This window comes from Rhinolophus sinicus, chromosome X (genome assembly GCF_036562045.2).
Source record: "Rhinolophus sinicus isolate RSC01 chromosome X, ASM3656204v1, whole genome shotgun sequence".
NCBI lineage: Eukaryota > Metazoa > Chordata > Mammalia > Chiroptera > Rhinolophidae > Rhinolophus > Rhinolophus sinicus.
In genome coordinates this window covers 19,033,430-19,059,714 of record NC_133768.1, presented here as the reverse complement: position 1 = coordinate 19,059,714, position 26,285 = coordinate 19,033,430, and the positions used below count along the sequence as shown (strand labels likewise).

The 26,285-nt window shown below is 37.7% G+C and overlaps 1 protein-coding gene across 2 annotated transcripts in view; it reads right to left on the bottom strand.

Moving 5' to 3' along the window:
* Positions 1–4,156: 4,156 nt before the first annotated feature.
* Positions 4,157–26,285, bottom strand: part of PDK3 (pyruvate dehydrogenase kinase 3) — a 61,627-nt gene continuing 39,498 nt past the window's right edge. Inside the window, exons 6-12 of one of the 2 annotated variants that reach the window (XM_019757052.2) lie at positions 22,275–22,352; positions 15,057–15,133; positions 13,655–13,756; positions 13,106–13,216; positions 10,171–10,284; positions 8,732–8,871; positions 4,157–4,863 (exon numbers count right to left, since the gene is read on the bottom strand). In XM_019757052.2, coding sequence (XP_019612611.1) covers positions 4,833–4,863; positions 8,732–8,871; positions 10,171–10,284; positions 13,106–13,216; positions 13,655–13,756; positions 15,057–15,133; positions 22,275–22,352 — 653 coding nt within the window. In that variant the 3' untranslated portion in view covers positions 4,157–4,832. The remainder of the gene's footprint in view (positions 4,864–8,731; positions 8,872–10,170; positions 10,285–13,105; positions 13,217–13,654; positions 13,757–15,056; positions 15,134–22,274; positions 22,353–26,285) is intronic. The other variant, XM_019757053.2, reaches the window with a different exon arrangement.

Below are 26,285 nucleotides of genomic sequence, written 5' to 3'. Positions count from 1 at the left end.
ATCTCAGGTGCACTATTTGTGTGCAGAGGAGACAAACAGTAACTCAGGAGCCAGTCATACAAATGCTGACTACATAAGTCTTCAATGTCATCAACAGTTTGACTTCAAGCAAAACAATGCATGTAACAAAACCAATTTTACCCTAGGCTAAGTGCTATAAACAAGTTAGGTTCCTACAGCATCTCATCAACGTTATAATGAAACAACATCGAACAAAATGACATTATGGGGACATCTAGGGGAAATGGGGAAAGTCAGAGGGAATCTTTCTCTGCCAATGGGACCTGGCCGCCCCAGGGCAGAGATTCCACAACGTCTACGGAAGGCACTCAGAGACAACATGTCCCAAGGAGGCTCTGCTTCATTCCTTATTCCACCATACTCAGAGAGCAGAATGAAAAACAAAAACAGCCTCACCATTACAATCCATCAAGACCTAGCCTTACAGTTCAAGCGCTAAGGGGATCATTCAAATGCTTCTCAGTTGAAAAAGGAAGAGTCGAAGAGGATTTATCCAAACTCCAATTGAACAGACAGAACTGGTCCTATGCAAAGACAAATAATAAGCAGAAAAGGCCATTATGATACTTGTGCAACAATAAAAAAGGAAAACAACACAGAAGAAAAGCAATGAAGAAGCAAAAGACAAATACTCTGGAAACAATGATTTCAGAAAACCACGAAAATACAGACAATATAGGTCAGCTTCCAAAGAAATGAAATAAGGAGCCAAAGACGACAACATGATGAGAGAAAAAAGCTGGCAGAGCTAAGGAAAGAAACAGACAAAAAATAAAACTGTAACAGAAATGAAAGCCACATTGCAAGCATCAAGGCCAAGGACCACCACTATGCAAAACGGGATCAGTGACACGGAAGGGTAAGAGGTGAGAAAGAAATCACACAGCAGGAAGAAAGACAAGGAGATGACAGCGATCGAAGGAAAGATAAATGTGAAGGACAGATAAGAGAGAGCCAATACTGGGATAAAGTGTTGAAGAAGAGAACAAATAAACTGGTAAGAAATGCAGTAAGGCCCACATGTCAATATCTACTGTTCACTGCAAACCAGAAAAAGCCAACAGACAACTGTCAACTCTGAGATACACACGAAATGAAGTTACTGAATTCAAGGATAAACAAGAAATCCCAAGTATTCAGGGCAAACAAGCAGGTCATCTACCAAAGGGGAAGAAAGATCTGTCTGGACCCAGCCCTCTCAGCACCTCCAGACACTAAAAGACTAAAAGTGAGGTGTGCAAAGAACTGAGGGACAAAGGATGTGACCCAAGAATCGGAGAGCCAGCCAAGTTACTGAGCATAAGGAATGGCGACAGAGGTGCATTTGTAAATATGCAAGAAAATCCAAATGAAATTGTAACCCAGGCTAGCAAAAGATAAAAGCATCAACTCTCGAATGTGGAGTCTTTGTACAAAAGGGCTGGCAGTGAGCACTGAGTTCATTCAAACATAGAATTAAGTCTAAATAACTCCAGTAATTACCTACAGCTATACACTTTAAGTTGCCTGTCTTCCTGGGTAAAAGTTGCCAAATCCATTCAATTATCTCCTCTAATTAACCATGCCAAAATGAAAACACACAAAGGATAACCTCTCCTGAATGGAATTCTCTGGCACTACAGAAAAACTGTGATTTATCTCTTACCCTTGAGGGTTGCTATACCCAAGAAATTCCTCAAAAGAGACAGCGCTAATTCCTGGTGCACTGTCGAGAGCACAGGCCTAGGAGCAACAAGACCCAACTACCCACTTTGGTTCTTCCAGTCACTCACCATGCTGCCTTGGCAAGCCTCTGCACTGCTTTGGGACTCAGATGAAAAACAGATAATACCTGCACGGTCCACCTCACAGCATGGTAGGGCTCAAATGGGATGCTGTATGTGAAAGTTCTTTGGAATCTATAAGCAAGGCTATAATATCATGTCACTTGGTGGGATGGAAAGAACCCACTCTATTAAGGAGTCATAAAATATTCAGAGACAAAGAAAGGATCAGAAGGCTCCTGTGGGTCCATCCCTACTTCCTTCCTTAAATTTCTCTAGTCATCACTTCACACTATGAAAAGGAAATTCAGTGCCTCTACAGCTCCTGACCGGAATGATTTTTAATATGGAAATAAAGTGCAAGAACTTGGAAGAGGGGTGGGGGGCTCTAGAAGAGGGTAAACGGGGTCTAATATATGGTGATGGAAAGAGAACTGACTCTGGGTGGTGAACACATAACGTTAAGATATAGATAATGTAGTACAGAACTGTACACCTGAAATCTACGTAACTTTACTAACAATTGTCACCGCAATAAACTTTAATCTAAAAACAAAAAGAATTTGGAAAGATGTTGCCTACCACCCAAGGTAAATGTCTCTCAATTTTCATTCCTTGATTTATTTTATTAAGCATCTACTATGTGCCAGGCACTGTTCCAAATAGACAGTCTCTAGATACTTAAAATAGAATCAAGCAAATGAAAAGCAAACACAGAGGACCTGGGAGAACTACATTAATTTTACTGAAAAGGGGTCAATGTCTATTTATATTACAACTTATATGAAGAAATGTGACCATTTGCTCAGAGACAAACCCATCAAACAGCCAGAGGGATGTACCTCAATTCAGAGAATCATGTAGAGCCGACAAAAAGGAGAAATGAATACTTGGGGGCATTAAACTGAGAATGCCAGATGTTCCTGAACTGTTCTATGGTTGCTTTGGGAGCAAAATTAAATTCTTAATGCAGAAAACAAAGAAGAGGCAAGACTGTACTGCTGTCAGATGGATATGAGTATACTAGAAAGTATGTTAGTAAAGGACTGCAATTAAGTCACTAAAACACTGAAAGAAATCTTGCCTTTGGGAAAAAGATCTGTAGAGGGAGGAAGGTGAGAGGATTTTCCCACACCGTATTTCACATTTTCAATCTTTACACAGAGCTTGTCGTGACGGTATAACGATCACTGGGCAATCCTCACCTACACAGTGAAATATTGCCAGAACAAAGCAGGAGGAAACACTTCCGGAATCTGCTTTCATTCCTCTACAGTGTATCATACTTGGAAGTGTAAAGGAGTATGGTTGGAAACAGAGGCCTAGAAGACACTGATATGTTATCTAATGTTTAGAAGGAAGCCAGGGTCTTTAAACGTAAAGAACCATTATTTTTACATCTTTTACACTGCAAGGAAATAATCTTCTGGAACAGCCCTGTCCCCAAGACACTGACTCAGTCTCCATATGGACCATTTTGTCACCCCTACCTTGGAAGTACACTGGCTTTTCTTTTACTTGACTGCTAATGAGTTCTCTGACGAGATCCTTCTAAGGATAGATGAGATGAGCTCTTTCTAAAGACGAAAGGAACTACCACATAATGAAAGCAAAGAAAATCAGATTCAGTGGAACTAAGAGAAACAGAGCTGCCAGCAACCCACACGCAGCTGGTCAGGGCACAACTCCTCCCCAGGGGAAAACTCCCCACTGTGACAGCAGTGGGGACGGCTGCACTGATACTAGCGAATGACTCAAGGAGGAAGAATACTTCACAAGTTACAACCTTTAAATTCGTGCATTCAATACTTCAAACTTGGATGGAAACACTGATATGGACGTTAAAAGAGGGCAGAAGTCAAAGTAGGTGATATACATGAAAAATTACAGTGAAGACGAACACATCCCATGGAGCTGTAGAAGTTGCAGGTTATAATCAGGACTGTCAGACAGCTTCTGCTTCTCAGGGTACATACAATGGCTCCTCTTTCCTCACCGCAAGTCCTCTGCCAATTCCAACTTTCAGCAAAAAGCCAAGGATTGTGAAAATCAGATCTGCAATTCTAAAACTGGCTAAAATTCATGAAAATGAAAATTATGAAGATCTAGGGCACTTTCCAAAATAAACTAGAAAGCACTTTTCCCTTCGGTAGTCTATTTTACAACTAGTGAAGCACATCACACGAGGACTTTCAATTCCTTAGAAAAGTACAAAGGAACAGAATATGACAAAGGTACAGTGTTACATTAGTAAAATGTTTACATAAGCATAAAAACTCCACTTCCCACTCTTTACAAATGTGATAGTGACCAGAAGGTAGTTTTTCACTTAAGATCTTTGAGACCAACCAGCTAAGTGAAAAATTCCAAGACAACTTTTGGAATGCTTTAATCAACAGAATGGAACTATACAAATGAATTTTAAAATAAAACCAATGCATCAAAGAGTAAGATCTAATGCGCAAGTACCCACACCTCACAATAAGAATACGACCGATCAGATGGAAAAAGGTAAATGTCGCAATTAGAGAGTGAAGAGGGATGCATATGACAGAGGAAGGGCCCTGGGACTGAATTATCAAGACACACTCAGCTGATGTCTTCAACTTCCAGATTCCCAGGCCCTAGTCAGTGGTTTGGGACAACCATGGTATTTGGTCACAAAGTGCAACCGTAGAGATCTGCTGTATCTGCAATGGGGAGGGAGCTTAAAATCCTGAGGACGTTGTAGACACTCGACTCTATGATAATGAGAGAGGTATGAGGACACAGCGCTAAGGAGGCTCTGTGCTCTCTCATGACCGGCGCCAACCAAATCACAGCAACTTACTATGAAAAAGTATTCAAGTTACTACTTTAGTGAAAGATCTGAAGTAGCTACAGGAAGGTTTCTCTGTGAAAGGTCCAAGCGGTAGAGAGAAAATACACATTTCAAGCACTGGAATAACGATGGTGCCACGCTCAGAGTTGATAGAGGAAAGGAGCTCTTTCTGGTTGACTTGCGGAAGATGATCTTTCTTCACAGAGAGGACCAAAGCATTCAGTTCTCTAGAAAGTTCTATTAGTCTTGATCTTGTCTCTACAAAGAAAATAACGAGAATATCCATAGTGAGCTTATGAGTACAACCTTCTCTATTTAACCAAGACTTTCTCAAAGCATTTAATTATAGTGATAATTGAAACACCCTTGCCTTATCTCCAAATTATTCTCTATGGTTACTACAGAAAAAGGAATACCATGTAATTACTTATATATACTTTCAAACAGTTCTTTACTCTCAGTTAAAAACCTGATCAGTCATAAAAAAATGACTGCTAATGGGTCTTCTTTCTGGGGTGATGAAAATGTTCTAAAATTAGATAGTGCTGAGGGTCACACAACTCTGTGAATATACTAAAAACCACTGAATGGTACACTTTAAAAGGGTGAATTTTATGGTATGTGAATTATATCTCAATAAAATTTGTTAGAAATCTAATTAAAGAATAAATTTTCTTATAATTTCTCATCTACCTAGTGAATTTACCAGACCTACTAAATACTCTGCCAAGATCAATGCCAATTATCCTATTTGCTTAATTTGACAGTTTTAATTGTTAGGCTAACTATTTTAAAATTGTAAAAACTGCTTTCTGCTAAAATATGTTTATCTAATAATATATTAGAAATTAAGACTCATACTTAATTAGTATACAACCTGCTGAACTATTTAGTTTTAAAATTGCCTTTAATATTTAATTAGAACTACCACTTTACAATTCGAACGGACCTATTTATAAAGACTGCTTCTGTACTACGCAAATAACTCCCCATCAGAGCAACCGTTTGAATGTAATTGGTCACACTGATGCCCAACATGCTTCTTGACTTACATACATACTGAAAACGGAATCAAGGGAAATTGATGAAGGTGTTTCAAGGTGATTTAGTTTAATCTGGGCTGGGGATGGGTTGTGTCGAGTGTGTGTGTGTGTGTACCCACACTCAAGTGCACAAACCAAACTCCTCTAAATGTTATCATCTGAGTGACCAGTCCAGGAATACTGCACAGAGGTCCATCACAACACTTCCATAGAAAAAACAATACATTAGTATAGATACCCTTTATATCATTCATCAGAAAAGACCAATGATACTATAATGGTACACAATTGCAAAGCTATATAAACTACATTTGCAGACAAATACCTTTCTGTTGCATTATGTTAAGGTAAGGTTCTCAGGGTAAGAAGAAATATATACAATTAAAATATATTACAGAGAAACACCGCAATGTTAAATTTGAATAAAAAATATCAATATTAATTTATGATTTAAAAATATATATGTATTAGCTCTGTCCAGAAAAGGGGCCTAGAAAAGATATAATGTACACGCCCAACTTCCAGATTATGGTCTCTAACACCCATTAAAAGCAAGCAGGAATCCTTGAGGAAAATAGCTGATTCTAGGACTGAGGCAGGCAAGGTATAAGATGAGCCTGATACTATCTTGGGCCAGAAAGCAAGGAAGCTTTCAAAGATGAATGGGGTTTTATGGAACACAGAGGATCCTGTTTAAAATAGCTCCCATTGGCCAACAGTGTGCCAATTTAAGCATCAGAAAGATGGCTGCTATGTGCAATAGCATGGATAAACCTCACAGAAAGCCAGACACAAAAAGTATACACACTGTATATTCTTTTTGTTTTAGATTCAAGAAGTGACAGAGTCAGATACAGTGACAGGTAATAGAGTTACATGGTGGGGAGAGTGGAGGGAGAAGAGTTTGACCAGAAAGGGGCCTTTTGGGTGCTGGAAATATAAATGTAAAAATTTGTCAAGCCATAACTTAAGCTTTGTATACTTTAATATATATACATATTAAATACATATTATACATATGTATATGTATATATGTTAAGTATTGATTGAAACATAGCAAAGCAATAAAAACTTATAAGATCCATAATAATGCTCAAAACAGAGAAAGCCAGAAAATCATTATTTGTCACTATTTTAGGTGGCTTTTAACTCAACTTTTTACCTCAAAACTTGGTAATTAAAGGGAAAGATTTAAACACTTTTCCTGCCTTGCCAGGAGGAACTGTACTTCAAAAGTGGCCTTAGCTGACGAGGAAGAACTTTATAGGAGAATGTCAGCTAATAATTGTCAAAGGAATTATATATTTAAAACTCGTCCATTTTCTCAATGTTAATAAAATTGATTCAGGCCAAAGTTATCAGTTGGTGTAAAAACTATCAGGTGATGGTTGCATAGTACGTAATAACACTACACAGATCACCTTCTAGTTGAGAAGGGAAAAATAACTATACCATGGAGGGATAAGACAGCCATCATAACTATAGCCAATCTTAACATCACTCATGGTAGATAGACCAGACATCATGGGTCTCACAGTGCAACATGCAATAGTGCTTATGATGTATTCTAGAAAAAAAAAAAAAAAAAAGGCTCCATTGAGCCTTCAGATAAACTTGCAGTTTATGAGAAATACAGGCAATGAGGGGTAAGATAAATAAAATTTCAAAGAAGAAACCAAACAAACAAAGGTGGGATATTTTTGCAAGACAACTGGCATGGTCTCTCAACAATAAAAATTGTTCTAGATTAAAAACAACTTGAGGCCTACTCAGATGTGTTATGTGGTCCTGGAATCAACCCAGATTTGGACAAATCAGGGAATTTCAAGAGATGAAAATTTACTGAAATGGAAAGGTGGAGATGGTTAAAGGAAGCAAAGCCAGGTCATAAATCAGTATGAACAGTGTGGTCTCATCTGGGGGAAAAACACGTATATATACAAATAGCAAAATATCTATAAGAACACACAAAGCTGTAACGTGGTAATCTCTGGGTTGTGGGAATACAGTGGTTTCTCTTTTCTCTTTTTTCTTATTTACATTTTCTAATTTTATTTACATTTTCTAATTTTTACAACCTTCTATTAATAAAAGGTTATTTTTAAATTAAACAAATAAACAGAACCCTTACTGTTACTAGTAGAGTTGGAGCTTAAGGGTAGTCAAAGGAAAAAAACTGAAAACCAAAGATTGGATTATTTTCCTGATTGCCATAAAATAATGAAACTCATTATTCTGTGATTGATAATTTTCCCCGTTTTTATTTAAAAAATGTTTTGTGGGAAACTATACATAAAATTTACCATTCGGTTAAGATTATTAAAAAATGGTTATTTTTAAGTGTACAGTTCAGTAGCTTTAAATGCATTCACATTGTTGTGCAACCAATCTCCAGAAGTTTCTCATCTTCTCCAACTGAAACTCTCTCGTCATTAAACAACAGCTCCCCATTCACCAACCCCTGGCATCCACCATTGTACTTCCCACCGCTATGAATCTGACTACTCTAGCTACCTCATGTAAGTGGTATCATACAGTACTTGTCCTTTTGGGTCAGGCTTATTTCATTTCACATAATAACTTCAGGTTCACCCATATTATAGCACGTGTCAGAACTTCATTCCTTTTAAAGGGTGAATAAAATTCCACTGTGTGGATATACCACATTTTCTTTACCTTGATTGATCATTTTAATTTCTTTATTCTTTCAGTTTGAACCCACAGAATTTCTCTCAATTTTTTTTCTGTCAATCTCTATAGATACTGACAAATTTCTGACTTAATTACTTTTAAAATATAATTCATGGCAAGATAAACTCTGCTCACTGCTGTTAATATCTCCACAGTTGCAAGGACTCCTAGAACAGTGGGGCCTCTATTTGAATGGCTACTCTGGCTATGTAGTTCTTGCTCTCCTTCCTAGCTGGGGAGAGAAAGCTACGCCAATATTTCTTTAGGGATTACTTTGCTTTCCCTATGGTAAAACCACAAAGAGATTTGGCTGAAAGTGTCAATTGTCTCGCTGGCACATTCTGGGGAAAAAAATCAGGCACTTTAGAATATAAAGCAAAGTGGTACGCTACTGTTTTGCCTTGTATTTTGAAGTGTCTCTGGGCTCACTGCTAGGATTGCTCCAATCGTCTGCTTCAGGTGTGGTCTTGTAATGGCGCCATGCTGATTTATTGAAAACTGGAAGTCTCTCGAATGATTCACTTGAGAGTGCCTAATGGAAAAATATACACCAGAGGGCCACAGAGTCATTCGTCTCACATGAAGTACTAAAGCAAGTTTTACTGGTTATCACATTACAAACCTTAAGACATATTTTTGGAATTATATTGAAATTAAATTTTCATAGTTTATTTAGATTGACCAGGATGAAACGAAAGCTTTTTTAAGGGAATAAAAACATTCACCCATTCAAAGCCAGTACTGACGTACACATGGCCAGAACAAAATCCATTTTAATTCAGTTAATACTGTTTTGAGATATTTTTGATTATATGGTCTTATACCAAGCAAGCACTGTTTTTCACTGGGCAATTGCTCTCGCAAATGGCCCAGAAACAAATAAAGTTTCATACATACTAGATTTATAAACATAAACCCATAAAGTGGTATCAACTATCACACCATTTAGATCCACTGGCATCTAAGATAAACATTCCAAATAACTGGTTATGGTGTAACATCTTACATGTATATTAACATATAACACAGTACGTAGCTGTGAAAAGAATGAGCCAGTTCTACATGAACTGATAGGGAAAATCTTCAACATATATTGGAAATTTTAAAAAAATCAAAGTGCTGAAATAATCATTTGTGTGAAAAAAAATTAGGTTTTTCCCCATATGTTTATCAATATAGAATCAACTCTAGGATAATCCACAAGCAACTGGTGCCTGTGGTTACTCTGGGAAAGAGAACAGGGTGGTTCAGTGCCAGTGGTGGGAGAGACTTCGTTTTCCCTTCGGTAGCTTTAAAATTGTGTACTATGTGCGCATACTACCTATTCGAAAAATACTCCAAATATTCTCAAGTTTATAAATCAGTAAAAGTCTGACCCCACCAGTGAATGAGAAAACCTGTGTTACAGAGAACTTTGCTATTAGAGCTGCCTTTTATATAACCATATTATGATTACTGAATTCTTATAACTTTGGGAAAGCCAGCAAGTTTTTACAACAAAAGACTAAACGACTCCCGTTTATGATACTCTGTCTCCTTTTATATTAGTCCTTTCAAGAGATGTGCAATTTTTTTTAAAAGGACAATTTATAATTATGGTTTTTTAAAAAAATCAATATTTTACTTTTTGTATCTCCACATTTCATATTTTGCTATATCTGAGCATAAAATCAAGAGTGGGACATAATATGATTTTCACATAAAACGAAAGTAAATCTGAGCTGAATATAAGAGATGACAGATGGTATATGGTGCTATTATCTATTAGTTATTAGAACTTATAGTTTTAAAGAGTAGATGTCTTCATACTAACAGAAATAAAATGCAGTACCTTCAAATAAATGACAGCATCTGTACCCACTCCTTCCATAGAATATAGTTTTAGATCGCCTTGAAAATATCTAGCATACAGACGAGAAATTGGCAAGCCATAACCAAATCCAGCCTATGGAGAAAAGAAAATGAATACAGTGAAACAGGCACAAGTGGCATGAGGATCATTCAGAAGATTAGAATAAAATTTTGATTCAGATTTAAACCAAATAATTTATTGATTCAAACTTTACAATCATGTTTCTGCTCATCTGTGGCAAATAATCTATTTTCATTGTACAAAAACACTTCTCATATGTTTGGAAAATAATAGAAATACTCCAATTTTTGACTAACACTTTCTTAACACTTTAAAGTACATTTTTAGCATTTTTAAAGTAAATACCAAAATCAAGTAGAATTTGAACTGGCAACAAAACCAAACCACATCATTCCAAAGTTCCATTATCAGATTCCCTTGCTCTTTGAAGTGAAAATTAAATTGAATAGTACAGGAGTGCAAATCTACCAGTACTAAGGCTAATGCATTGAAAAGAAAATTTCCTGAGAGGCTATTTCCTAAGTTTCTGGGAATGCTACAAGATTTGGATACATGGTAGCTCCTATATTTTTAGAGACAGAAAAACAAATCCAGTACCTGCCTAAATATCTATGTCATAGAACTCTGTCAGCAACAGGTTGTTGGGGGGGGAAGGTCTCAGGCATTGACAAGAAAAAAAAGCAAATGAAGCTAATTTCAGTAATGCTGGAGTGAAGGGGAAGATGCTTTACCACAAGCTTTGGCCCCTCTGATTAAATCCACTGCCAAGGTCAACGAAGGAGGTGGTGGGGTGATGAACCATAGAGTGGCTCAGATAGACCTAAGCTGAAATCCACTTTTTGTGCAACTCTGAGCAATTTCCTTAACCTCTTTGAGACTGTTTTTTCATCAGAAAATACAACAAAAGCTTACCTCAGAGCTGCTATAGGATTAAATGATATTAAAAGTGTAAAGTCTTAGTACAATGCCTAAGACATAGTAAAACTACATAAATGGAAACTATTATAGCTACTACAGTGCAGCCATTTTACCAAGTTACATGAATTTCTACCATTTTCTACCATGTTTCCTAGATTCATTCCTCAGGATAGGGACTAACTCAAAGAGCTGGGTGTGACAGAGCGTACCCTGCCATTTAAGGGCATTATGACTGGCAGAATATGGGCAGTAGTGAAGACAAGATATCCATAATGGTGACTGAGATCACCACAGTAAAGAAACCAGCATACTCCAGGAAGAGGCCAAGAAAATTGGCCTCCTCCATTCGAGCAAGGCCCAGAGCTTGCTGTCAGGTCTACCAAGGAACAGCCGAGAACGCCTGCACCCAATGCAGTACTGAGTGTGAGGAGACAGGTAAGCCCAGAGTCCTGCAGAATGCAGAGGGAGGCCTCTAATTCAGATTTAGTGAAGTTCAGGTAAGTTTTCCCAGGGTGTCAAAGGTTCAATAGGAGTTGGCTAGAAGGACATTTCTCAAAAAGAAATGCATGTGTCAAGGCACAGAACTGTAACACAGTAAGGTGTTTGGTGAGGAAATTATATTTTCTAGTAGTACACATCCACGTGCCCACTTCATAGCCAAGGACAACAGGGAGAGATGCTAGTGGAAGCATTTCTTCAAAAGGAGAGGCCATATGGTACACTGGAAAGAACGAAGACATAGCCAGTGCTAGCTAGCTGTGCCATAATGAGCTCAATTACCTTGGGCAAGCTACTAAGCTTATTTTTTCACCTATAAATTGGGAGGTTGGACGCACACTTTTAAGGTCTCTTACTTCAATTGCTCACTTTCATTAACAAATAACTGACATAACAGTTATCCCCCAAATGCTATTTTGAGACCTGGAATACATGATCCATGTTCCTTTCAAACAACTGGGAAAGGCTCTAGATTTACTTGTAGTGTGTTTTTTTTCCTTCCTTTTGATATTTATTTAAGTAGGTACCAGACCCAGGTTAAGGCAATGCCATTCAAAATTGATCTTTCATGAATTTTCTCAAATGAGAGATGTGACTTCCTTTCTGTTTTCAACATGCTGAGTTAACAAACTCTGTCTCTAATACATGATGAAAAGTGTTGGATTTTTTTCATACAAACAAAATATAATCTTTCTTATGTGCTTCTTAGTCAGGTAGGACTTGAAAAGGAAACTTAATTTATACCTTGAACCATTCTGTAGACTGATAGATATATTGCTGTGTTTAATGACAAAGGGTTCAACTGTTGTTTGTCAATTAGAAACACTCAGCAGGGGAAGAAAGTATGGCCCTACGAGGATCTAAATGCTGCCATGGTAACCAGAAACTTTTCTCACTGCCTTAATAGGGCTGAAAGGTTATTTCCAGAGGGAGACAGAAAGAGCTCTGAAAATGCATACCTATACACCACCTATATATTTCCTGCTTATGCCATTTAGTATAAAAAATTGAATGTTTAACATTTTAATGATATAAACAAATTTGGCGGGGAGGCTGCATGGCCCAGGGTGATTTGGCCCTCTGTGGTATGTGGTGCCACACTGCCCAGGACCACTCTGCAGCCACATACGCTGCACTGTTCCTTTGCTCGCCCGCTATTCAACTTCCATCCCCTCCAAGGGTAGTGCCAGGCAGTGAATGGTGCTCCCGTAGCAATCTTAACCACAGGGCAATGCGTTTTCTTTTTTCTGTATTTGGGAATGAGGCACTGAGCTCTCAGTGTTTCTTAGACACAAACTAGGAAAGAAATCTAAGTCCAAAGGATTCACAAAGAAAGTAGCAGTGACGTAAAATTCCCCCTCCTCCAAACCATGCAGGAAACATTCCCATTCAACGAGGGAGGGCTCCTGCTCAGCTCTGTTGGGAGTCCCTGTTCGCGGTAAGGGTCTTTCCTTAAGCAGCAGTTAAAGACGCTTACCAAAGGAGCAGCCCTTGTAGGCTCCAGGCTTGGTCTAGGAGCAGTTGAATACATGTAGTTAAAAAGACGATCTATTTTTCGAAGGGGGACGCCACCACCTAGGTCACTGATCTGTAATGTACGAAAGGAGGGCGGGGAGGAGGGGGAAGAAAGGAAGAAGAATAAGTCCTCGCCACGCTATACTTAGTTGGAAACAAGTTCATTCAATAAAATCCATACCAGATTACTCTAAAACATACAAGGGCTTTGAACCCCCAATGAAATATGGTTCCTTTGTGAACAGTGTATAACAAAGGAGGCAGGGAAGTGGGGTGGGATCCCACAGGCTTGGGTTTGAGATCTTGCTTACCTCCCTGAAAAACAGGGTGCTAATGAAGTTTATTTTTACTTTTTTGAAGTTTAAATGAGGTCATTTAAGCCAAGGATCTAATACAGTACTTGCAAATAGGACAATAAATATCAGTTTTCTTCCCTTGCCTCTGATTCCTCAGTGTCTAGATACTATTAAATCAACCAATAATTAAAGTATACGTGCAAATAAAGCGTTACCTTAATGGACAAGTCTTCTTTACCCAGAGTAACAAGGGTTTTAACAGCCGGGTAGGCCTGTTTTTTATCTTCATAGAGTTCAACTGTTGCTCTCATTGAATTCTGAAATAATAAGACCCTGTTTTTTAGCATACTGCTGACTCACAAACCACAATTTTAAAAACAAGAAAAAGAAAGAAATGAACACAAGATTACTTATACACAGTTCTTCTGTGGAGCAAATATTAGTTGTATTTACATGGCATTTTCCCCCCCTAAAGAACTTAGCTAAAGGAGTGTTTAAACCAAGAAAAAACTTCCTGATGCTTTATTTTGTTTTTCATCTAGTTTTAGTCCCATCTACCAGACTAAACATCTATTTTCCTTTCCTTCCTTTTTGCTTTTGGTTTTGCTGTAGGGTATTTAAATTATTCAACTTTCACCCAAGAGGAGTGTTTTCATTACGTGGAATGAGGCTGCAGAGCCTCACTGAGGCACTTTAACTCCATTTATCAGTCTGCATTTATGGAGCACCTTTCCTCTAAAGAAGGCGGAAAACCTGAGGGGATTCATGCTTCCCACAAAAATTCATCGTCTGGCTGAAGAAAAATGGAGAAATGTCAGTTAAAAAGAAATTCTGAAAGAGCCACAGCTGTTGAAGAGAAGTTCACAATTGAATGCCCATCTCAACCTTCACGTGTTACATCAGTAACAGTATAATTTGGGGAAGCAAATCAGCATAACTGATTTTCAGGTGTTCAATTTAGGGTTTCACACATTGGAAGAAATGAAATTTTAGCTCAAATGCCTTGTGCCGGTAATATTGCTACTGGAAATGCCATTAGCTACTCGTTAACAAAAGCAACAGCTTAAGCTGTAAAGAGTCTAAAGACTTTTTGGGGTGGAAGGGAGGTCCTTCTTGGTTCAGCTCTTCCACACCTTTCTCCTCTGCCTCTGTCAGATCTTCTGAGTTGTCTCAAATATGTGAAAGGATTACGGTAGCTCTCAGGACTAGAACAACCACTAGAACACCAACACTCAATGTTCAGAGGCCTAAATATGCACAAACATGTTTTTATTTTGATCTGGCTACCACCAATAAAGCCTTTGCCAGGTTTGGAAACTAAAAGGCATCCCTAATCTCCTAACTGAAGAAAAAAACAGTATGGATGTTACATAAAATCACTAAAGAACAATTAAGCTTCAAAATCAGTATGTACTAACATTCACGAAAACTATACTGTACACCACCTATTTTTCATTTCACAGTGTACAAATTATAAAACCCACAGGATATCAGAACTAGAATTTTTTTAAATGGTTATGCAGAACCTTTTTTTATGCTAATCTAATGAATCCATTACGTCCTGAATCAAAGTAATTTAAAATGAAGACTTTTTCCATGTTGCTCAATTCCACTTACCTTGAACAACTCAAATAGCATGTGAAACAGATGTGAGGGCACATAAACTACCTGAATAGGTTTGTTTGGAGCTTTGGCTGAAAACAGAGACAAAACCGTCAATGAATAAGGACGAAAACTAGAAGAAAGTCAATGTTTGCATTCAGTTTTCCAAAGTATATAAAAAGAACTGTACAAAAGGCTAATTTAGGTTTCTGCCTCTAAAGGCAGGGCTGAGCAAAAGCATATGCTTTGAGGTCCAGCAAACTTTGGGTGAAATCCAGTTCCTTTACTTACCAGCTATGTGACCTTGGGCAAATTACTCAATCACTTTAAAACATAGTTGAGCAAAATTGGAATATTATTCCTTATGTTGTAATGTTCTGAGCATTACCTAAGGTCATCCAAATATCACTCAAGTGTTTTACAAATTGGGAGACACCCACCCCTTTCACGGACCCCAGCGGTCAGCAGGGGGAATGTGAAGCCACAGAGGAAAGGGACATCTTCTGGTGAACTGGACTTAACAGCAATGTTAAATGGTGTTAAATTATGACAAACAAGCGTACTGTAATGTAAGGTTCACATCTTTTTTCTACTAGCAGCTAGCAAACAGACCCCCTAAGACCTACAGTCTTTCCTCCTTGCATCAGGGATCTTCCGGGGGGAAATCTGAGAAACCCCACATTCCATGTCAAGCACTAAGAACAGTGTGGGCTATAGAGTAGATGCTAGAAAACTTAGTCCTTCCTCCTTGTGACCTGAAATCACTTAAGTGACTCAAAAGATAGGAACTTTCTCACGTAGAACACAGACATACTCACCCTCTAATAAAGTACACAATTAACAGGAATTTAAAATAGAGCAAACATTTGTGTGGTTCTTAACAGTTTACAAAGAGCCTGAACATACATTATCCATCTGAATCCTCCTGACAATGTGGTGTGGTTCCCAGGGTGGGAGGACACAGGCTTTGCGGAGACTGCGTGACTTGCCCACCGTAACAGAGGAGGCCCTGAAACTGGACACCTGAACTAAGAGCTTTTGTTTCTAAATCCAGAACTCTTTGGGGATCAGTTTTTTTTTCAATTAAGTAATATGTACAGGTGATTAAAAATTTGTTGAAAAGACCCGCTTTCCGGTCTCACTCCCAGACTGTACCCAGAGGTACTACTCTGCTTTGGTCTTCGGTCGACAACACCTACATTCTGTTTTGTAACCCTAATTAACCCTTCTGCACTTTGCCTATAGGTTCTTTTTCACAAAGCTGAAAATCCATAGTGTTAGTGAACTCATAACTAAGTAAATAGTGATCACTGCAGAGCGGCCACAACAGCATATCAGGGCAACACTTCCTTCCCTGAGTCCAATGACATGGTTCGTGTGTCACTTGAAGGAGAATGTTCTCAGTCTCAAGGTGAAATGCATTCTCTTTATCCTCCTCCAGCTGCTCAAAATCAGACTACCCTTTTTAAGTCACAAAATATTTAGACCATGTGTTTCTGATACAGTTTTTATATACAGAGGGTGCCAAAAACATGTCTATACATTTTAAGAAAGGAAAAAAACTGTATTAAAATTATGCTGATGGCAACCACGTTGAGCACCTCTTGTCATTGCAGAAGTCAAACGTGACTTGTATTCATCTTTTGTTATCGGTATATATTGAGTATTACAATTTTAATACAGTTTTTTTCTTTCGTAAAATGTGTATACATTTTTTTGGCACCCTCTGTATTTCCTAGAGCTTCTAACTACCCTTCCTCTTGGGTAACTGGACAAGAAACATATGTTTTCCTCCACACATTACTAAGCTCTTCCAGTTTCTTATTCTATTGCATTATCCAGTCGATTCTTTAAGATTTTTTTAAGTTAGAATCTATCGCTTTTCAATCGTGCTGCACAGCCACTGTCCTCAAATTGGTTTTGATTGAAGTTCTGGAATGTTTTAGCTATTTCTTATATCCCTATTAAACACACCATCTAGTCAGTCAGGTAACCTACTTCAGAAAGGTGTGTGTGTGTGTGTGTGTGTGTGTGTGTGTGTGTGAGATACATTTCTCAATCCTTATTCACTTGATTAATGGTTTGACTAGATACAGAATTCTTCATTCAAAATCATTTTTCTCTCAGAATTTAGAAAGGGGAGGTGGCCTTCTGGCCATGACAGTGCACCTAGTAAGTTTAATACCACTCACGTTTTCATTCACACTGCTGGCTTTCACCCAAGGTCTGATACACCTTGGCTGTAATATTCTGGTTGAAGAATGAGGAACTGGATTAACCATTTGAGGGAGCTGGTGTTTATCCTCCCCACTCCACCTCTCCATGCCCTTCCCTAAACGGGAAAGCTGACTTGGAGCTCTGTGTACCTGGTTAAGACTTTTCAACCGGCTTTCGGATGAGCTGACAGTAAGCTGGTCTCTGACCGGAGGGGCCCCCAAATGCTCGAATGAGGAGGGCTTGCTTTACTTTGGGCTAACAACACTCATGTGAACAGCCCAATTTTTCCCAGGTTGCTCTTGAAGAAAGTACTCCAGTTTTGATTTTTGCCCAGGGGAAAACACTTGTGACTGACTGTAGGCAAAGCACATGTCCCGAGCTCCCCATCAGCCCTCCACGGTCTACCTCACACCACCTTTCAACTAACCTTTTCCCTTCCCACTTCAGTCCTTTGCATCTCCCGATTCTGCTCCTGGAGTCCCTCCAGGATAACCTCCTGCAATCAGGTGCCATATCCACTGCAGTCTCCTTTGTGGTTTTTTCTGCTCTGTCCCATTAACCAGCATACATCCATTTGGTTACCCTCTGGCAGGAGGTGGGATCAGTGGTCCCTTGAAGTACCTACCAGTTCCTCTGCTGTTTGTCTTTGTATTTCATTATTGTCATTTTAATAGAGCTCTAGGAGCACACTGAATACTTGGTCTATCTTCTACCAAAAGGCATGATTAGTTATATAAAGAGCCTTCCGAATTCATCCTTTCACTCACTTCAAATCTCAGGGAAATTAAAATACCTTTGGTAGTTTTACTGTTTTGGTTTTTTGTTTGTTTGTTTTTCAGTTCAATCAACCTTCTCTAGGAGCCATCTGAAGGCTTGCTCAATTACTTGTACTTTTCTTTAGGGATATTATAATTTACACGTCTTGCCTTCCATTTAAAACCAGGTCAAATGTTTTTGTCCACGACTCTTCCCTAATCCTGAGTCCATTGGCTTTTATGTGGTGGACCCTTAGTACTAGACGTTTGTTGACTTTCTAGAATAAGACACAAATGGAATATGAACTTTCCATTTAAAAAAGTAAATGGAAAAAATGTTACAGGTTTTTCATGCTCAAGACTCAAGAAATAATAGTCTCTATTTTGCACAGTCATTGCTCGAAATACCATTCACTGAAACAACACTTAATAAATATCAACAGAACTCTGCAGGAAAAAAAACGCATTTAAGAGAAGACGTAGCTAGGCACTTAGAGATGGTTAATCAATTCCCAAAGTCAACGGATAAGGCCTTTGGAAACAACACATAGTGTGGTTCAAAGTCACACTGGGATTAAGTCATGACTTAGGCATTTAATAGATACATTAATAGGTGTTTAACTCATGTGGGCCTCGGCATTCCATTTCCTAAATGGCACAGTACATATCTCACAGGGTTAATATAAGGATTAAGTGATATAATAGTGATAAAGTAGTCTACACAGAGCCTGCCACATTGTAAGCAGTCAATAAATGTTGCCTAGCATCATTACTAAAAAATTAATTTCTACAGTGTTAACAGAGCTACCAGTAATGGCTTTTCGATTGTTGTATAGAATCACTTGCCTGAAAATACCCACAAAAGCATACAATATGGGGAAATTAGACGTCAATAAAATGCCAGGATAGATGCATACCTTTTCTATGAAACCTCTTATAACAAAATATACATTGTTTGAATTGAAATTTTTATGTTTCCCACCAAATCTAAAGTTATGAATCAACCTCTTGACAGGAAAGACTAATCTAGAAATGGTGAGAAATGCAAGTAGTAACCATAAGTCGTATCTTTCCCAAGTCAACCATGACTTCCAGTAGCCACCCTTTAAAAAATATCCCATATGTACCCAGTGCTATATTTGAGGCCCTAGAAATATCCTTGTATCGCCCCACAGGCTGAGCTTACAGATGAGAAAGCCAAGTGTCAGACGTGAAGTGACTTGTCTAAAGCCCATGTCTCCTAAGTGTCAGGATGCGGATTTCTACCCCCTGCCTAGCTACAGCACTCACATCTTTCCTCTAAGCCATGCTGCCTTACCATATGGGTGCAAAAAAGGTAAGGTAGAAATGTTTATTTGCTTCATGTTTCAGCAACTGTTTTCTCAAGAGAATGAGAAGGCTGAAATGAGAACAAGTATGATGAAATGGCGACTTGTCTTTGGAGAAACCCACATGGGTTGCCACAGGTGGTTAAGTCGAAATATTTGACACCTGATACAAGGTAAATAAAATTCCGTTATTTTAATGCTCCTGTTAAATGTGTTACAGAAAGGATAATAAAGGAAGTTTACTATAGCTGGCCCCCAATATTTAGAATTCTAGTGATGACTGGTAAATAGTGGTGTTCACACAGTGTGTTCTACATAATCCAATTTACTACTTTCTCAGGGAAAGAAAAAAATCCAAAAGCTGGGGGGGGGCGGGGGGGAGGAGGGGAAGGTGATATGTCAAAGTAACAGAACATAAATTCTCAGGCAGCAACTAATTGTTCTTTTGGGTTAATGGCAGCCTTGCTCCTCTGAAGTACAGAGCAGAGCAGCAAGCACTGTCACTAACTACTGTTAGAGGCACCCATTGGGTAATGGAAGCATCCTGAAAGGCGATGTTATGCTAGTTCACACAGGCTCTGAAAATAAATCCACAGGTATCTGGATCTGATCTGACCCCTCCCTGAAAAGAGTCAGCCACCATGCTGTGGGAAACACTCGCGCATTCTCTCATTATGAAGCAACAGCGTCTACTTACGGGGTTCAGGACCAACCTCCGACCTGCATCTCTAACATAGGAGAACCTAGTTAGCGCTAAAGCACAGTCTTTAACTGCACTCACAAAGAAATCATAAGCATAAATCATAAATACATTACCCAAAGCAACAGGAAACTACAGGCGGCCTATAACCACCAGCATTCACTGATCTTAGAGATGGGAAAAGGGCTTTAAAAGTCATGCAGGAGACAGTGCCAAAAATAGTTGTAAAGCTCTTCTCCTGGTGGGATGCATTGCGCAGCATGACAGCCTCGCTGGGAAGGAACATGCTAACACAGCTGGCACCTGGGAATCAGCAAGAACAGGCTCGCTGCTCTGGCCTTCAGCATGAGTGAGGTTGCCATTCACGCAAAAGAGCAATTGGTTACTACCTGTGAATTTAAGTTCCACGTTTAAGGTCAGGCCCCACCTAGCTAGGAGGAAGGGAGAGAATATTAAGCTGCTTCTACTCAGGAAGACTCAAGCTAAGTCCACTCTGTTCTGGTAGTATATTGATTCAAAACAGGGGCACAATTCTTATCTGAGAGCCCAACAAACTTTGACAGCAGCTTTGAGTCCATACCTTCCAGAAGAATTTAGGGGCAAACGTCCTACAACAGCAACCTGAAGTATTTTAACTTTTTGATCTCATGATAAGAGAAAAACATCTTTGGTATATTGTTGAGAGGGAATTTGGTTTATCTTAATTGTAAATGCCCATACCCTAAGACTCAGTCATTCCACTTCTAGGAATCTAACATACAGAAATACTTTGACATGTTCACAAATTTTTCCACCCTCCAAACACACACACACACACACACACACACACACACACACACACACGCACGCACAATCTCCATTGGGAAATGATTAAATAAATTATGGCAATCTGTACTATGGGTAATCTCTAAATAACTATACATGCAAAGATCTCTAAGGTGAACTGAGAAACAGATTATAGAATATGTATAGTTTCAACCCTTTATGTAAAAAAACAAAGCTCTGCATGGGACTGAGAAGAATAGTGGAGATTTTCACTTTTTACTCTACATTTCTGTATTGCTTGTATTTTCACAACGAGCATGTCTCTTTTGTAACTTAAAAATAAAAAAGTAACAGAGAAATATAGACTCATATAACTAATATAAAAATCAGCTATAACCCCACTATCCAGACAGCTGTCGTTTATATCTAGGTGCTAGAAATCCTTCAAAATATTTTCCAATGAACTTGCACTATTACAAACTTTTATAGCCCGTGTTAAAAAAATTCAACTTTTCCCATACATTAAATATTCTTTTACAGAAAACAACAAAAGAACAAGACAAACGAATGAAGAAACAAAAACTCATAGACATAGACAATAGTTTAGGGGTTACCAGAGGGTAAGGGCAGAGTGGGACTCTAGAACAGGGTAAATGGGGTCTAATATATGATGATGGAAAGAGAACTGACTCTGGGTGGTGAACACATAATGTGAGATATAGATAATGTAATACAGAATTGTACACCTGAAATCTATGTAACTTTACTAACAATTGTCACCCCAACAAACTTTAATTTAAAAAAAAAAGAAAAAGAAAAAAATTCTTTTAAAGCATTATTTTGAATGGCTGCATAATATTCTATCTTATGGGTGACATCTCTATTTTCTTATAATAAATTTTCTGAAGTTTAATTTACTGGACCAAAGAATATGACCATTACTAATATACTGGATCAAAGAGAAAAAACATTATTAGCATTTTTTGAGAAAAGCTGTACCAATTTAAACTTATACCAGAAATGTGTAAGTGTTGGTAAGAGAATATTTTGGGGGGCACCAATTCAAAGCAATAAAATGTTTTAATCATTGCCATTTTAAAGACAAAAAATGGCATTTCTCTGTGCTTTTGTTTGTACTTATTTGATTAAGAAAGTTAAACACTTTCCCATGTGTTTATTGACTGTTTGTGTTTGTTATTTTGAGAACTTCCTATTTATACCTTTGTGCATTTTCTACCTGGATTACTTCTGTTCCAAGAACTTTTGAGTTCTAATAGATTACACATTCCTGTACAAAAACTCCTTACCACAATATACCTACCTGACCACAGATACAGAAAAGGTTTTAAAAAGATAAAAAAGATTTTAAAAGCAGCATAAGTTTAGGATCTCACTGAAATATAGCTCAGGTATAATCAGTTTTTTAGTCAGCTCCTTTGTATTTAAAGTGAAAGTATTTCTCTTTTACCATTGAATTCTTCCACTTCCAGCTCTGGGGCCACCAGGTAATACTGTTCACACAGCATCTTGGCAGTTTCGTATGCATCTGCAAGGAAAGAAAACAAAAGGTTAGCTGCTGCACTAATAATGTAGGCACAAATAGGTAGGTAGGTGGGCAGGTAGGTAGACAGACAGACAGACAGACATAACAGAATAAGCAAACAAGGACAATTTCTAACCTGATGGATTTAGAATTCATCAACTATTGCCTTTTTTAAAAAAACAAAAACAGTATTTTTGGCTATAACAGCATTACGGAGACTGAACCAAAATTTCTCCCTTAAAGTTTTAATGACCACAAATATCAAAATACTGCACTAATGACTATATGGCCAGCTCTATACTAAGCACACATTTGTTTAATTTTTAAATATTCCTAAAAGGCATTTTTCATGAGAATCTATAAACTCAAGGCAGTACTTCTGAACACCATGTAACTTGACTAAATTATAGCAAAAACATAAAAAGGTATTTCTTGTAATATAAAAAATAATAATGGCAACAGTCTTAAGATTTGCCAATTATCTGTAAATGAAACATCATTAGTATTACTGAATGAATGGATTTCCATGAGCCACGCATTCTAAATTATTGGAGACACCACCATCACTTAAAAATGTCCTTTAAGTTAGTTAAAGGTAACAGGTTCAGGCTGATGTTTATCAAAGTCCGAGGAGCAACAGTTCACTTTTCAAAGGAAAAAAAAAAAGACATAGGGTAAGAGGATCAGGGCCATTACAGATATAGCTGGAAGAGAGAATTCAGAAGGATACATCCCAAAATATGGGGACAAATTAAGAAAGCAAAAGTGCATTATTATATACTCATGTGTGCCTTTTCTCTTGAATGTAAACAATTTGAGGTCAGGGTTTATGTCTTACACTTGTTTTGTAATTCACATAGAACTTAGTATATGCCCGTTAATTGGTCAGTAAATATTCCTTGGTTTGACAGATTTGAAACCTTTTGATAATTTACTTTTTTAAAAACAGCTTTAATGAGGTACTATTCAAGTCACCCATGTAAAGTGTACATACAAGTCAGTGGTTTTCAATGTGTCCACAGAGTTTTGCATCTATCACCACAATCAAATTTACATTTTCATCGCCCCAGAAAGAAACTCCCTAACCATTAGCAGTCATTCTCCCCTCCCCAGCCCTAGGCAACCACACATCTACTTTGTCTCTAGAGATTTGCTGTTCTGGATATTTCATATAAATGGAATCCTGTAATATGTGGCCTTTGGTGTCTGGCTACTGTGACTTAGCATAATGTTTACAAGGGTCATCATGCTGTTGCATGTGTCAGTACTTCATTCCTTTTTTTTTGCTGAATAATATTGCATGGCACAAATATACCACATCTTGTTTACCCATTCACCCATTGACAAATATCTGGAATGTTTCCACTTTTTGGCTATTACAAATAACATTGCTACGAACATTCATGTCCAAGTTTTTTGTAAACATGTTTTCATTTCTCTTGGGTATACACCTAGCAGAAGAAAACTGCTTGATCATATGGTAGCTCTATGTTTAAATGTTTGCAGAACAGCTAGACTGTTTTCCAAAGTAAAATATATTTTAAGTTTCACCTTTACAATTTCCAAAGATTAGATATTTAAATTACTTTAAAACGATTCATAGGCACGTCTGCAATGTTCTCAACTGGATATCAGCTCTTCAGAGACAGGCTCGTACTTCTTTTACATTCCCCACATTGACACTGTGCATGGAGTAAATATGTGTTTAAGATTCGATTCAGGTAAGAGAAAGAAAGAAGGAAGGACGGGAGGAAGGAAGGGGAAAAATAAGCCCTATGGAGTCTAAATACGTTAAAATTTGATGTATCAACCTAAAAATAATACAAAGATAAGATTAGGGTATGTTCAAGCTATAAGTTTTGGTTCATTTACCTCATATTGCTCCCAAATAAAAGTTTACAAAATATTTGACCTCAGAATAAAAACTGTAACAATAGAGACATTCAAATAACTGACAAGATGAAATAATGAGGGCATAATGAGGAAATGTTAGTTAAGAGGAGAGAAAAAATATAGTTGATCAGTGTGAAAATAGACATTAAAGTAGGACTGAATTTAAACCCCAAAATAATTAAAATTTAGAATTATACTAAACTTACAAGTTTTTTCCTAGCGTATAATAAACTTCATCAAATATTTGTTAAGTACTTTTGTAAAAAGAAAATAAATCAAGACTCACTCTTTTTGCTTTGGCTACACCAGCAAACAATGTTACATCTCCACCTAGTGACACAATAGCACAAAGCCAACCAAGGACTGCCAGGGCCACTTCACTTAAACCAACAAATACTGAAATCGAAACATGATGCTTCATTACCCATATCCAAGGCCAATATATCTCCACAGAACAAATCCTCCAAGTATATAACATCCTTTAAGGTGTTTAAACATTGTTCTTCCATTCACTATAAAGGGAAGAATCCAGTCCCTCTAACTGTGCTAGCTCTTCACGGTATTCAGGTGCCAAATGGCAGAAGATTATAATATCATTCGCTATTAAGAAAAAGTATTACATAAATGTAACATGCAGAAGATGGAAGAGCCCACATAAAAGCAGCCAACTGGGGACTCAGAGACCCAGTGTGGTTCCTAAAACCACATGTAGATAAGAATGTTTAAAGCCTCACTACAAAATATAGTGTATCAGTGCTGTAATTGAAAATTACATTATGATCCTTGAAAAACTCAAGACATCACAATAAGACTCACATACACAAGCCAGCCAACAGTATTTGGGGGCAGTAACAGTAAAATCCGTATCCATATGCACCTTTATAAATCCCCATAGCACATCATCATGCCTTGGATACGACACACACCTAGTAAATATCTGATAAATGGAACAATCCTCTAGCCCATGAGAAACTCCTCAAGGGGTAGTCAATTATACTACTGATGAGACCTGTTCTTTTTGGTCAGACTGGGGACTAGAGGCCTCGTGTGGTTCCCAAACCTAGCTATATGTAGAGTCCATTACCAAGTTTTTTTTTAAAAAAAACACACAGAGATTTTAAAATAAACTCCTGGAGATTCTGATGCAGTAGATCTGTATCAAGGCCTGGCAATCTATATTTTTAAAAACGTAGCAAGTAATTCTGAAGAGAAGCTACATTTGGGGACCACCTGCCTGGAAAGTCAAGGCTGGGTCACGCTAATTCTCTGCCAGGACATGAATGATTACAAGTAAGTAGCACATACATACTCAAACAGGACACTTCCATTTAAGTGATGTAACATAAAAACTAAAAAGCTTTAAAATATCACCAACATTAACAACCAAAATTCAACCACTGGCTTATAATTTCATTGCCTCTATTCCAGAGTAAAATGCAAATTCCACCTTTAACAAGCTTTCTAGTAAGACTTTTCTGTTTAATTAGAAATCACAATTTTTAAGTATGATGATTTACCTAATTACTTTTATCTGCAATATAACTGAGCCACTGTTTACCATCAATCTTTAAAAGGAAGTATTAGGAAATGATTATTACTGCCACTAAACCTAAGTGCTATTAATTGTTTCAAGAAATCTGTTTTCAAGGATAATAAGGCATGATCATAAAGTAACTAGTAAAATTGTGGGTGTGGCACATATATATGCTTCCCCAGGCGAGAATACCTCACCTGTAAACACTCAAGACTAATTATTTTGCATTTAAAAGGCGAGCCATAAAGAGTAGGGTAAAGGCTCACACAGCAACTAGCTCAACAGATCCAACCCAGTCAGGAATTAATTTTAAGAAAAAGCACACAGGAAAATGTAGAGAATGGAGGTAATTTTATTAGGTTTTTGAAAATTAGATGTTCCTACTTAAAACTCACCACAGAACTCTGCTATCAAATATTAGTCTCTATCATGAATACACACAACTGTTTGTTTACAAATATCTTTTAAGAGGCTGGATGAGGATGAATTTGAGTGAGTACTGAAAAAAC